This window comes from Panthera tigris, chromosome D3 (genome assembly GCF_018350195.1).
Source record: "Panthera tigris isolate Pti1 chromosome D3, P.tigris_Pti1_mat1.1, whole genome shotgun sequence".
NCBI lineage: Eukaryota > Metazoa > Chordata > Mammalia > Carnivora > Felidae > Panthera > Panthera tigris.
The window spans coordinates 35,206,213-35,220,887 of record NC_056671.1 but is presented as its reverse complement, the minus strand read 5'-3'; the positions used below and the strand labels follow the sequence as shown (position 1 = coordinate 35,220,887).

General features: G+C 34.0%; 1 protein-coding gene across 1 annotated transcript in view; it reads left to right on the top strand.

The window, feature by feature from the left end:
- Window positions 1-14,675, top strand: part of ANKRD12 (ankyrin repeat domain 12) — a 126,749-nt gene that overhangs the window by 36,968 nt on the left and 75,106 nt on the right. Inside the window, 1 exon segment of the mRNA XM_042961950.1 lies at window positions 9,560-9,707. Coding sequence (XP_042817884.1) covers window positions 9,560-9,707 — 148 coding nt within the window.

Sequence of the window (14,675 nt, the reverse complement as noted above, 5' to 3'; positions counted from 1 at the left end):
AAACTGTGTTTCTTAAATTGTAATCTTAAGATGCTGATTTGTTGTTTATACTGTGCATCTAAGTATTATAAATTAATAGTGACTTAATTCAGTAAAATATAGCAACTTTGTTCCTGTATAGCTCCATTTCCTCCACTTTTTTCGTGTATCTATGTATCTATACATGGATTCATCAACATGTTACCAATCCAATAACAGACTATTATAATTTTATATAATTTTATCTTTGAAAAAATAAGAGGAGAAATACATATTCATACAATTCTTTTTTACCTATAAATTTGCCAGTTTTGTCCGTCTTAATTTCTTCTTTTTATAGACTCAAGTTACTGTTTGGTTGTCATGTTCTTAACTAAGAATTTTAGCATTTACTGTAAGATCTTCAGCCATGATTCTTTAAGTCTTCATTGATCGAGGAATATCTTGATTCTCCATATTTTAAAAACAATATTGTTGAAATATAATTCACATACCGTATTTAAAGTGTATATAATTCAGTAGTTTTTAGTATATTTACAGAGTTGTGCAGTCATCTCCACTATTGATTTTAGAACATTTTCATTCAAAAGAGAAACATTATGTACCCATCAGTCATTTCTCATTCTGTCCCCAACTCCCACAGCCCTAGGCAGCCACCAGTCCTTTCTGTCTCTATAGAATTGCCTATTCTGGATGTTTCATACAAATGGAGTTATATAATATGTGGTTTTTGTTGACTGTTTGCTTGCTTTATTTTCAAAGGGCAGTGTTGTTGGATATAGATTTCTTGACTTTTTTTTCTTTTAGTAGATTGAATGTCACTCTACTACTTTCTTGCTTTAACTTTCTGATAAGAAGTCAGCTATTAATTGTTTTGTACCTTTGTCACAATGAATTTTTTTCACTGCTTCTCTCTGTCATGTGCTTAGGATTTTCCCTTGTGTTTATCCTTTTTGGAGTTTGTTGAGTTTCTTGGATCTGTAGATTTAAGGTTTTCATGAAATTTGTAATATTTAATTTACTGATTTTCTATATATATATATGTGTGTGTGTGTGTGTATTTTTGCCATCTCACATCTGCTGTTGAACGTATCTAATATATTTGTAGTTATTTTGCCTTTCATTTTTTTTGTGAGCATGTGAGTGGGGGAGGGGGAGAGAGAGAGAACAAGACAGAGAATCTGAAGCAGGCTCCAGGCTCTGTGCTGTAAGCACAGAGCCCGAAGCAGGGTGTGAACTCCAAACCGAGAGATCATGACCTGAGCTGAAGTCGGGGACACTTAACTGACTGAGCCACCTAGGCGCCCTGTTACTTTGCTTTTCAAATCCATTATTTCCATTTGGCTCTTTCTGTGATTTTTCCTTACTGGTATTATTTGATAAGTCATTATTGTCATACTTAAAATTTTTAAACATTGTTTTATTTCTTTCTTTATAATAACTTTCAAATCTAGTATATGGGCTTACTCAGAGAAATTTCTCTTGAATACTTTTTTCCTTGCTTTTTTGTATGTCTTAATTTTTATTGAAAACTGGACAATTTAGGTCATATACTGTAGCAGTTCTACAGTTGTGGGTGCTCATTATTTCCCACCGGAACCTTGTAATTGTTGCTAAGTTGGTTTTTTGTTTGTTTGGTTTGTTTTGTTTTTTGGGGTTTGTTTTTTTTTGTTTTTTTTTTTGTTTTTTTTTTTGTTTTTTTTGAGGAAAATGTTAGGAGTTTGCAGTATTTGTCACAACCACTGGTATCCATTTTTTTTCTTTTTATATTTTAGTCTTGCTTCCACAGAGGTACCCCTGTGTCTGTATAAATTAGTCAGCAGCCATTGATTGGTCAGGAGTTGTACTCAAACACCATGAGCCAGTCAGATTTCCACCTTCTACAGGCAGACTTGCCTGTGTTGGGGAGTGCATTCAATGTTAGGGCATTTTTGAAATCTGTCCTGGCATTTACTTTTTGTTGGGCTCACCTAGGTCTTGCTGTGCTTGTGTGCAGTCAACTAATGATATGTAGAGGATATGAACCCTCTCAGATTTCCTCTGCATGTACACACAATCTCCCTGTCAGTGAGAGATGCATGGAGAGCTTAGCCCTTCTCCGATCTTTCCCATTGATCTTCTCCTCTCAGCCAGGGATGTGTGTCAGTCTTATCTGGCACACCCTGTGGCTCTCTCATTTCTGTAATCTCCCTGTTAAATTTCTTGCTTATTCACCGGCTTGATGCTCTTCTGCAGCAGGATCACAACCTTAGGCTAATAAGATATATGTTTTTTGCCCCCTCCAATCATTTCCTACCCTCTTTACTATTTTTAGAAACAGTGCATCTGGATAGGCTTTTTACACCTTCTTTGCCAATTCGAGTTGACACACTCTGGCAGCAGAGATGCTGCTTTTCTTGCCAGCCCCACCCTGGTAGCACTTCATGCAAACTAAGCATCAGCCAGGGAATGTGAGAGCATTCCCCAGGCAAAAATGCCAAAGACGCTCAACTGTTCTTGTCCATAGTTCAGCAATTTTTCTTGAGGGGAAAAAAAATGCTTCTCAATTTGTTGTTTGCTTTTTTTCAGTTTTGGGAGCCTTAAGGTGGTTGTTTTTGACAATTTTGTCTAGATTTATAGTTGTTTCTTGGGGAGGTAAGTTGCTAATACCTTTATTCCTCCATAGACGACTTTCCCCAAATGATATTTTAGTTTGCCAAATGTGACAAATCATAAGCAAAGTATTTTTACTATTCCTTTTATTTAACAAATCTTACATTGGATTCCTATTGTGTTATATATTCTTTTATGATACTTGGAATAAAACAGTGAGTGGTTAAGCCGTGATTTAAGTCTTCATGAAGACTCTAAACTCTAACACTCTTCCTGTTTGTCTGAATGTTTTGCTCTCAGGACCCCTTCAGTGTAACTAAAGATCCCAAAGAGCTTTTTTATATGTGGGTATATCTGTTGATATTTACAATATCAGAAATTGAAACTGAGAAAAACTTTAGATTTTTTTTTAACTGGTTTAAAAAATACATATGTGTATGTTTACCCACATAGTATATTTTTATGGAAAATAACTATATGTTCCAAGACAAAAACTATTAGTGAGAAGAGTGTCATTGGTTTTGCACGTATCTTTAGTGTGTGACTTAACAGAAGACCACCAAATTCTCATCTGCATCTACATGCAGTGTATTTGGATATCACTTGTCATGTAGTGTCTAGAGAGCTGCAGTATATATTCTTGAGAGAATGAGAAAGGTGCAGGTGGCACCTTAGTGTTACTGTGAGCATATTTCTGGCCTTGCAGATCTTCTGAGATGGTCTCAGATACCATAATTTAAGAATTTCTTTATCACTGTAAGAAGCACTTTAATGAGAGTATTGAGTGTATAATGATGGGACAAAAAGGAGAGAAACAAACAATTCTAGAGGGGTCAGTAATGGTGTCACAGTAGAAAAGTTACTTAGTCTGGATTCTCAAGGATGACTAAGTATTTGGCCAGCAGGAAAGTAGGAACAGAGGACAGTCCAAGATGTAAAAAAGACCTAAATCTGTTACAGTAATAGATACATATAAAGTTAGGATGTGGCCTGTGGAGGATGGAGGGTGGGAGGTAAGCATTAGACAGCGGCCAGTTCATTATGGCCTGATGTGTTGCTAAGGAACTTGGAATTTATCCTGTAGCCATTGGGCCAAAAGGGTCATAGTAGAGACCAGTTAGAGTGTTTTTTAAAAAATCCAAACAAAAGGCAGTGTGGGCAGTGGCTATGGGGATGGAAAGAGTTTGGCAGACATAAAAGATGTTGAATGAATTAAACTTGTGTATGTAGGAAAAGTAATCTGGATCCACCCTGAGTTTGATTGAACTATTCCTTGAGAAGGAATTTAGGAAATAGAAGAATTGTTGTTTTCAGAAGAATGTTTGGTTTGTACTTGTTGAGTTGGCCATCAGAACATCCAACAAGAAGTATTGGTAGACAGTTAGAGATAGATCAAAGTTCAGAACTCAAAACAGCTCATTGGAAATGAGGATTCATTGAAAAGGTTAACCTTATCATTATGGAGATAGAACCCAAAGAGAGTAGAGCAAGAAGGAAGGAGAATATGCCTAGGGAAATTCAAATACTTTCAGAATCATCGAGAGATGGGAAACAAGGACAGAGAGAACCAGGAGAGATTAAACAGAGAAGAGTAGCTAAGGGGGTCTATATGCCAAATGCCACAGAGATGAACAGGAAGAATGAGGCCACTGGATTTTGTCAGCTGGGATACCTTACAATGTCTTTGTGTGGTAAAAGTAATTTCAGTAGAATTGTAGGGACAGAATACAGTGCTAGATTTGAGGAGAGAATTAGAGCTTTCATTTCTAAATGTTTGAATATAGTGAAGGTTGCATTTGTGAAATTATATTTGGGCTGCTTGATGTCAGCTTGTTAAAACTTCTTTCTTCCTGGATACTTCGTATGTATCTTTTGAAAGCTGCCAGTAAATATACAGTAGTGGCAGAGCATTGGCCTCATAAAAATGTAGAAACAACAGCAAAAAGCAGACATTTTTCACTAACATTTCTATTAAAAACATTGCTTTGGTAAATTAAGAATACTTCTTAATCATTAGATTTATACAGGGGAGTCTGGGTGGTTCATTCGGTTAAGTGTCTGACTCTTGATTTCAGCTCAGGTCATGATCTCACGGTTCATGGGTTCGAGCCCCACATTGGGCTCTGTGCTGATAGCTCCAAGCCTGCTTGGGATTCTCTCTCTCTCTCCCTCTCTTTCTGCCCCTCGCACTCTTCTCTCAAAGCTAGATAAACATTTTTAAAAAATCATTAGATTTATATCATAGGAAGAATAAATACAGAATATTATATATTTCCTTTATGAACTTTTGGCTTACCCAGAGTGATATATTTAACTGTTCTCAGTCTCTGTTCAATCATTCAGTACTTTTTCAAGATCACATACTTATTTTGTTTGGGTAAGGGTCAGAAACTCTTCTGAGGCAATGCACATGGTGCTTACTGCCATGTTTTACAGGATTTCTGAGCAACTTGACATTGAAAGCTGTTGTTAAAAGTAATTTTCTGGGGTGCCTAAGTGCCTCAGTCAGTTAAGCATCCAACTTCAGCTCAGGTCATGATCTCGTGTGGGTTGGAGGCCCTCATGGGGTTCTGTGCTGACAGCTCAGAGCCTGGAGCCTGCTTCAGATTCTGTGTCTCCCTCTCTCTTTACCCCTCCCCTTCTCACTCTCTCTCTCTCAAAAATAAATAAACATTAAAAAAATTTTTAAAGTAATGTTATTCAGTTTTAAATAGATATTTGACTGCTTATTTGTACCTTAAGAAGAGGAAGGGCTATAATTTCCTGCTTATAGACCATGTTAACTGCTGCTGCTTACAACAAAATGAGGTTAGAAGGGAGGGTAGGAGAGGAAGCACAATCATATTAGTCAACTGTATATTTGCAAAGCATATTCTTTTGTTTGTCTTTTCTTTAGTGAGTGAGTGGCCCTAAAGCCAGCCTCAAGCTTCTTCTGAGTTTTTTCTTCCATATAATTTAGAAATGAGTATACAGCTGTTCTAATAGAGACCTTGTTTACAGTTTAATAGGACACAAACTATTGCCATTATGAGATCCTAGATAAAATAACCTGAACCAAAATTTAATTTCTTAAATGTATTAAATAGAGCATAATTTTAAATAATAACATTCTCTAGCAATATACTTTTAATATAAAATGCTTTCATTATCTCATTAAATATATAATAGGGGTTCATCAAAAATGTCTACTCATAATTCTTCATATAGTTTATCCTTTCACTAATATGTGGGATTTTTTCCCATTGATTTTAGTTTTTAGAAATTTTTCTGTTTCAGCTATAAATTAGTATTTACGATTTGTAGATCAAAATCTTTGATAAAATCTTCTATGAAAATCTAAAATCTAGGTTAAATTCATGAAGTGTGTGGGAGTAGGTGTGAATCATTTAACTTTCTAAGTAGCTGTCTTATCCTTTCCATCAATATAATTCAGACTTTCATTATTCCATAGCCTAGTGATATAGAGAAATTTTTATTTTACCATTCAAGTAATGTAATACATGTTGGTTATAGAAAAATTAGAAAATACATAGAAGACTAATGAAAACAAATTGCCTTATAAAAAAACCATCAACAATCTGAGATTGTACCCTACCCTACCTGCAAGCTAATCTGTTTCATGGATGCTGGCAGCAGATGTGAAACTCTTGAGTGGAATAGAAAGGAAAGTTTATTTCTCATAGGCAATAGTAGTAGTGATCTGTCAGCATTTGTGCCTGTAACCTGAGCCCTATTTCTCACAAGGGGATACAAAGAGAGCCAGGTGACAGCTACACATAAAAGGGGGTTGCAGTACGGGAGAAGAACCCCAAATATTTTGTAATGGACAGTAAGTCTATCAGAACTTTGCCCCAAAGGGAGAAACTGTTTATTATATGGAATAGTAAACGGATCTGCTCTTTGCTCCAGGAGGAGATCATATCTTCCAATGCCGTTCTCCATATAGATATTCTTGAAAAGATAGTCCCAAAAAAGGGAGTTAGTGCTTCTGCGTGTAAGAGGTGCAGATATGCAAGAGACCCATGGGGAACTGTCTCCCCACACATTAGTAGTGCTGTTACCCACAGATAACTATCAACATTTTGGGTTATATCCTTCAAGAATTTTCTATGTACATATTTTTTTCTGAGTAAATTTTTACCTTTTCTTTTTTCTATCTTAACTGATTTGGTAAAGGCTACCAGTACATTGTCTAGCAGTAGCAGTGATAGAAAGTCATTCTTGTTTTGCCATTGATGTTTTGCTGTTACTGATTTATTGATGTATAGTAGACCCCAAATGATACATTGATATTTTTATTACTGTGTATGGTAACTGTTGTAGGTTATTGAAAGAATAACAGTAATATAAATGAAAAAGATTTAAAATATTTTGAAATAATCTAACAGAGTCCTAGACTTTTCTATGTCATGGATATGGGAGAAGAATGTGCCAGTGATTTGTTCCTGGATTGATACTGTATTTATATCATTTGGTAATACAGAAATTTCAGGACAATTGGATATAACTATTTTGAAAGTTACTTTCCCTAGATCTGAAAATAATTTTTAAAGTGTTGAAGAATCTCACAAAAACGCTTTGTTCAGGTAACACTTCCAAGGACAATTTTATTTTACAACGAACAGAACTAGTTGGTAGCAGTTGCAAATGTGCACCCTGATCACCCTGTTGCAGAGGAGAGTATGATCAATATGTTCTAGGGAACATTTTCCACTCAACGTGTTATCAAATTATTTTTTTTAACTTGTTTTATGGCACAGTACAGTATCTTTACTTACACAGGTGCAAGGGAAAAGGGACATCTTCGTGTTTTTCTTAGATTCTTTTATTAATAATAAAGACTTAATATTTCTAAGGCAAGTCTCTAGAATTTTGTTGGTTAACTTTTGTATTAATCATGCCTTTTTATTTCTGATGCTTTGACATTGGGGCCTGCTGATATTGGGGAGACTGCCGTTCCCATGGCTGGCCAATTCCCAGAGATCTTAACTCACTTGTGACCATATATTTCATATGCAAACCAATCCAGAGTCCAAACCCAACCACCAACTGTATCCAACTCTCACATTCTGGGCCACTGTCCCTGCCCTAATAAATTACATGAGAGCCATGTACCAGACAATAAGAGAAACAGTGCCCATACCCCAGAAACTGCTGCAAGCCAGGCCTTGCCTTTTCTTTCCTGAGGAAACCACAATAAAAGCTTTTGCCCACATTTCCCTTCTCTCCCTATGCCTCCTGACCCACCGTGGTGCTACCCTTTGTGGCCCTATGTGGTGTATAGCATGCCCTCCCTTGGGAACTGTGAGTAACAAACTGCCTTTTCAGTGACAGTAGTCACCTGATTTGTTGGCTTCACCATACCTTAATAATAATAAAACTACGTTTTTAAAACAACCTCATAAACAAAATACATGCCTGTGAAGCTTGATTTCATTGGCAGAAGTGGAAAAACAGCTCAAGAGAATTTAACTTTACAACTGAGAAGTAAATAATATAAGGCTGTTATTCTTCAGCAATCTTTATCAGTTAAGATATAAGGAAATCACATTCTCTTCCTGATTTGTTAATATATTTATCAAAAATGACTGTAGACTCTGTTGAGATGTTACTTTTGTCACCTGTTAAGATCATCATATGGTTTTTCTTTAATTTTTTGATATGGTGAGTTGTCTTAAAGAGATTTCTAATAATTATTATTGTTTTCTTTGGGTGAGCTTGCTTGATTCTAAGTTTTAAGACACTAAATTTGATTTGACAGTTTATTTAAGATAAGTTACTTTTGCATTTATTTCATAAGGAATTTAGCTTATAACTTCTATCTTTTGGTATGTTTTAGACTTAAAGATTGATTGGTAGCTTCTAATCATACCTTTATGCTGTAGTATTATTTACATGAAATGGGAAATATCTGTTCCTTGAACTTGTTTTAAATCTCTTGTAAAATCTTCTGGGCTCTAGTACCTTTTTGTAAACTTAAAATCTTTGGGTATGGATTTATTGTCTTCTATGATCATTGGTCTATTCAGGTTTTTTGTTTCTCTCATGAGTCAACTTTTAGTAATGTGTGTTTTCTAAGAAAATAATCTTAAAATTTTAGTGATATAAAAATGAATACAGTATTTTTTGTATTTTTTTTTTTTTGGTAACATTTCCATAACCCCTTTGGAATTGTATGTAGGTCTCAATCCCAATCTTTATTATTTCTCTTTTTCATTTTCATGATTGGACTCACTGAAGTCTTATTCTATTGCTCATTTAAAATCACCTTTTGATTTTATTGATAAATTCCACTCTAAAAACACTATTTTATTTACTATCTTCTTTCCCCTTTTCCTTCCTTTATTTTCTTTTCTTGGGTTGAAAGCTGGTATCTTCTGCAATCTGAGTCTACTTCTAACTTGCTTCTGAGAATCTCTACAAGTATCATCTCTCATTTATTATCATAGATAGTTTGGGAATTGTTCTTTTAAGGTGATGTGGCTTATTAGTTCTTAGTGTCTGGCATGTTTTTCACAAAGGAGTTCTTATAGCCCAGTTTAGATGGACAGTACCAATTCAGATATTAAAATTATAATAAGTGTGAACTTGATAATGGCGGTAGACCATGAAGGTAGGATATTCACCTGGAGTGGGTACAGGATATTAACAAAACACAATATATTTTATTGTATCCAGAATCACTTTTTCGGATTTATATATTTGTTCATTGATGGTGACACGTGTATTATGCTTACAGAGTTTTATTCAAGATTTTTTGTTTTACTGTTATTTTAAAATTATATTGTTAAGTAAAAGTAGTAGAATATGTGACAAGTTAGAAAAAATGTTACAGTTGTTGAAACTGGCTCTTGAATACATTAAAGATAGTGGTTTGTAATATCTCTCTACTTTTGAATATATTTGAAAATTTTCTTCATAAATTTCTTAAATACTGTCTTGCTTAGCTAATATTGTTATAACTGTATTCATATTTGATTTTTAACAGAGTAAAGACAAGATTGCATCATACAGTAAAACTCCAAAAATTGACCGAAGTGATGTGGGCAAGGAGATGAAAGAGAAATCGTCCATGAAACGTAAACTTCCTTTTACCATTAGCCCATCAAGAAATGAAGAACGAGATTCAGACACAGGTAGAATAATTTGTTCTCTGATAAAATCTTAATCATTCTTTTACTATGATTTGCTTCATATCATTCCTCTTGCACCCCATTTTTATAGAGAAATATTTGTATTTTGGTATTTCAGATATATCATTTTGGGGCAGAAATTCATTGTTTCTCACTCAAACACGATTTCTAATCAGATAAAAACAATTTGCTTCTTTCCTTACTCTAAGGTTTATTACAAATATCTTACCATTTTCAGAACTTAATTTCTTGGATAGCATTTCAATGATGAAAATTTACTCTGATATACAGCATAGGATATGTTACAGTTGAGAAAAATGTGAGTTTTTGTGGACACAGTAGTGAACCCAACAAAGAAAACATTTAGGCATTTTAGATTCAGAAATGAATCAGAAATATGCCCTCCCCCACCCTGAAAAAAAAAAAAAGATTGAGGTTTATTGCCTAAGCCCATTCATGGTACTTTTTTTCTTCAAAACTCTTATACGTCAGAAATGGTCCTTGACATCTGTCAGTCCCGGTTGTTCATAATAGATCAGAAGTAACTTGTTACCACAATCTAATAAACTATTAGATTTTGTTAGCTCTGAACTGATCATTTCTTGAAACTAATATAAACTTGACTGTTATGTGTTTATCATAATTATTTTATCCCTTGCATGAAATATTAATAATGAACTGTTCTTAACGTTTCAGCTTCACTCACAGAGTTACTGTCCCATTCTGAGTTTATGTAATATCTTTCTGGCCATCTTAATCATCACTTTAGAAATAATCTTGACTGTGGAATCTGAACATACTTGAAATGCCCTGTGCTAAGATAGCTTTAGAAAGTACTTAAATTTTTTCATATGTTTTTAGTAGGTAGGTCTCGTTTTGTGTATTTATTTTGCTGTCTGTCTTAGCTTGAATTAGAAGTTGTTCTTAAACATGACATTTTTAAGCCTTGAAAATTGTGGGGTGTTTTTTTGCAGTGATGAAGAAATTTTGTGCTTTGTTCATGTTCTTAAATTTTTAAAAAATATTTATTTATTTTGAGAGAGAGAGCAAGTGCATGAGCAGGGGAAGGGCAGAGAGAAAGGGTGAGAGCGAATCCCAAGCAAGCCCCGCACTAATGGAGCCTCTGCCTCTCTCTCCAAATAAATAAACATTAAAAAAATTTTTTAATAAAAAATATCAATAGTAATCAAAGAAATACAATATAGAACAATTGACAAAATCGTTGGCCTAAATTGTACCAGGTGGTCACTGGCCAGAAATAGGAACTTGCTTTAGTTGGTCTAAATTAAAAGAATATATTGTTGGAGGTAAATATGAAAACATTTATCCAAAACTAAAAGGTTGTTAACATTTGACTTATTCTTTAATTTGGAATTTATATAAGTAATTATTGATGATAGTGAAAATTATCTTAAGGTATGTGTATCTCTACTTAACTTAGAAGAGCAAAAATAACCCCAGGAAAATGTTAAGTTGTAGAGAATTTGTTCAATTTTGGTAAATCCAATGAAGCAATATGATTTTTACTCTTAAAAATAACATTGTGGAAGAATACATGAAGTAAAAAGATGCTCATAGCATTCAAATTTTAAAAATAGGTTATGAAATAATATGTACTGTTTGCATTAAAAGCCACATTGTGTATATTTATATTTGTATGTATGTGCACACAGGGCATATATTAACACACGTTTTGAAAGATAAAATTGTTTAAATATAAAAGACTGTTTAGTTGTAGAACTAAGCCAAACCTAGCTACTATATTATGGGCCCAGAACAGAAATGTAAATATTTTAACCCTGACTTAGGTTAAATAAAAGAGTGGGGATAATAATAAAAGATTGGGAATAAGGACAGAATGTTAATAATGTTACTTAGCTCATCTCTTAATGCAAAGGAATAACTGATATTGTCTACAACTGAAATACATAGTTTTTAAAAATATTTACTTCAACTTTTTAATCTTTATTTAAAATTCTTTCATATATGTTTACATATAATGTATTTATATTTTAGTGTATGATCTCTCTTGTAGAAAAGAAGCAATTCCTTGAGTTTTTCCTCTTCTTCTTTTTTTTTTTTTTTTTCTTTAAGCTCTGAACCCAGTGTGGCGCTTGAACTCATGACCCTGAGGTCAAGAGTAGCCAGCCAGGAACCCTAGTTCCTCTTCTTTTTATGTTGGATTAAAATAAAATCTTTCAGCTTTTTATTTTAAAATAGTAACGTATATGTGATATTTTTGTTTGTATGTAAATTAACACACACACATACACCCCAGTTCCTTTCTCTTTATATATATTTAGAGAGATGCTTGGAATGATGGCTACTAAATGTTAACATTCTGTTTCCAAGATTTTGAATGACTTTTTACTTTCTTTGTTTTTTGTAGGACTTGAATTTTTAAAATAATGAGCATAATTATTTCTGTAAAACAGTTTCTTAAAAATTTTTTTTTAAGTTTATTTATTTTGAGACTTCTGCGCATGCATGTGTATGCACATGCGAGCGAGTGGAAGAAGGGAGAGAGAATTCCAAGCAGGCTCTGCAGGTCAGTGCAGAGCTCAAAGTGGGGCTCGAGCTCATGAACCATGAGATCATGACCTGAGCCAAAGTCAGACGCTTAACCAAGTAAGCCACCCAGGCACCCCAATTACTTTTTTAAATAGATATTCATACTTTTCAAGGAAGACTCAATGATCTGCCAAATCAGAGATACTGCTATCAACTGGATGAATCATTCTTAGTCTTCATTTTGAGATACCCTAGTGTGTCTTAAGCTTTATAACTCTGAATTATTTAATATTTATTAATTTTTTAAAAGATAACACTTTTAAAAAGTAATTGCTTAACTAGACAAAATTTGGGGGAACGTTACAGCATAATTTGAAGTCATGCCAGTGGGTCCTTACAGATGTGTCATAATACTATTTATTTCAGCAAATTTCCAGTATATCTGCTTATATCATTTCAGTATCCCACATTGTCCTATCCTATTAGAGAATTCCCATAAATTTTGTCTCATGAAATGTTAGGAGATGAATATATAGAGTGACAAGAAGACAAATTATTCCTTATACCTATAGCTTGCTTTGTCACTTATTTTTAGCTTTTATTTTCAGTCTCTCCTTGTCTAGAATCCTGGCAGGATAAGTTAATTGTAGTTACAGTAGAGGTAAATCATAGCATAGTGTTTATTATCAGGGGCTTTGGAGTCTGACAGATCAGTGTTGTGTCCCTACTCAGCTCCCTACTTGTCCTGGCCAAAAAAAATTTGAGGCCTTTATAACTCCCAATTTTCTCATCTGTAAAAAAGTACATGTAATGCCAGCTTCAGAGAATTGTAATCTTTCATTGACATAGTGTGTAAAATCAGTTTATGTATGTTAATTAAAACAAAACCGACAAACACTGGCTTAAAATAGATTGAGATTTTTTTTCATCTACTGTAATAAGTCCAGGAGGTATCAGTAGTCTAGGGTTGTTACAGTAGTTCAGTAACGCCATCAGGGACTGGGATGTTTTCATCATTCTGTGCTCACCCTTAAGTCATACGTGGGCTTTGTCCTTAAGCATTTTGTTGTAAACTCACAGAATATCTTCTGCCTCCTCCTGGCAGAAAGTACGAGAGGGAGGACCCAACGACAAAGTATCTTTTTTCCAGTGAGTCTTTGCCTTTTTATTGATGAAACAATCTCCCTAGAAACTTCTGCCTGCATCTCATTGGTTAGTCTGCCTTAGTTACAAGGGAGTCTGGAAAGTTAACTACTTTCAGTTGGCTGTATTGTCACCCTAATCAAAACTGGGTCCTTTTGTTAAGAAGGGGAAAATGAATATTGGGTAGGCATCTTTCAACACTGACACTGTATATAGGTTTTAGTATAGTAATTAATAACTAAAAACTGTTATCTCAAATAGTTATTTTTTGTACCTAAGTGAACTTTATTAGTTTATTAGTGACTGCACTATCAGTCAAAAAATCATACTTCTTTGTTTTCCCAGTCTAATGGCATCCAAGGGAAAGCCACAATCCCTTGATATGAAAATACTAATAAACAGCTGTCTTGAGAGTACACATGAGAGGTCTCTTGTTGGCCTTCAAACTAAACATGCAGTTATTTTGTTACGATTAATGTCACCATGAGCATCTTTGCATATTGTATTTTTATTATACCCTGAATTCTTTCTTACACATTCCCAGGAGTAGGGTTACAGGATTAAGGATTAAATACTTCTGTGATGTTTCTCCTAAATAATTATACCTAGTTACAAAGCCACCAGCAGTATATGAATGTTCTTTAACCTCAAATAACATTGGGGTACGTTTTTCTTTAGGTTTGATAGATCTAATGTCCTATAGAAGTAAATCAGTGGTACTTCATTATATTTAGTTTGTATGTTTAAATAAGTAGAAAGATACCGTGTCCTTCACTTTTTAAAAATCTTTGTTTTCATTATTTATTTACTAATTTTTTTCTTTTGGCATATGTAGATAATGCAGCATGAGAAAATCCAAAGAGACACAGTATGACCTCTTCCCAAAGTCCATGGTGGCAGTTGTGAAGCATGTTCAGATGTTTTAAACTAAATCTTCTCTGCCAGCCAGCCTTAGAAGTTCTATTTTCCTGATGCCGTTGAAGGATTTACCCTGTTTAATATGACTCAAGCAAATTTGGAGAGAGGAACTTTTTAAAAAAGAAAACAAAAAGAATTTTTCTGGTAACAACGTTAGAGTAGCTGATAAAATCAGTGCTTTGCCTAATAAGGATGATCACCTTTTGATGATTTTCATGGATATTATTTATTACAGATTTTCTTTTGTCCCTCCCCCATCTTTGAAACTTTTACTTTAAAAATTTTCAAACATATAGTGCAAACCTTTTTAGTCATTCTTGATTTTTTCTCTTATTCTCTTGCAACCCGAAACAGAATATTAACTAAAAAGATGGCTTTTAAAATACAACTATTGTTTGT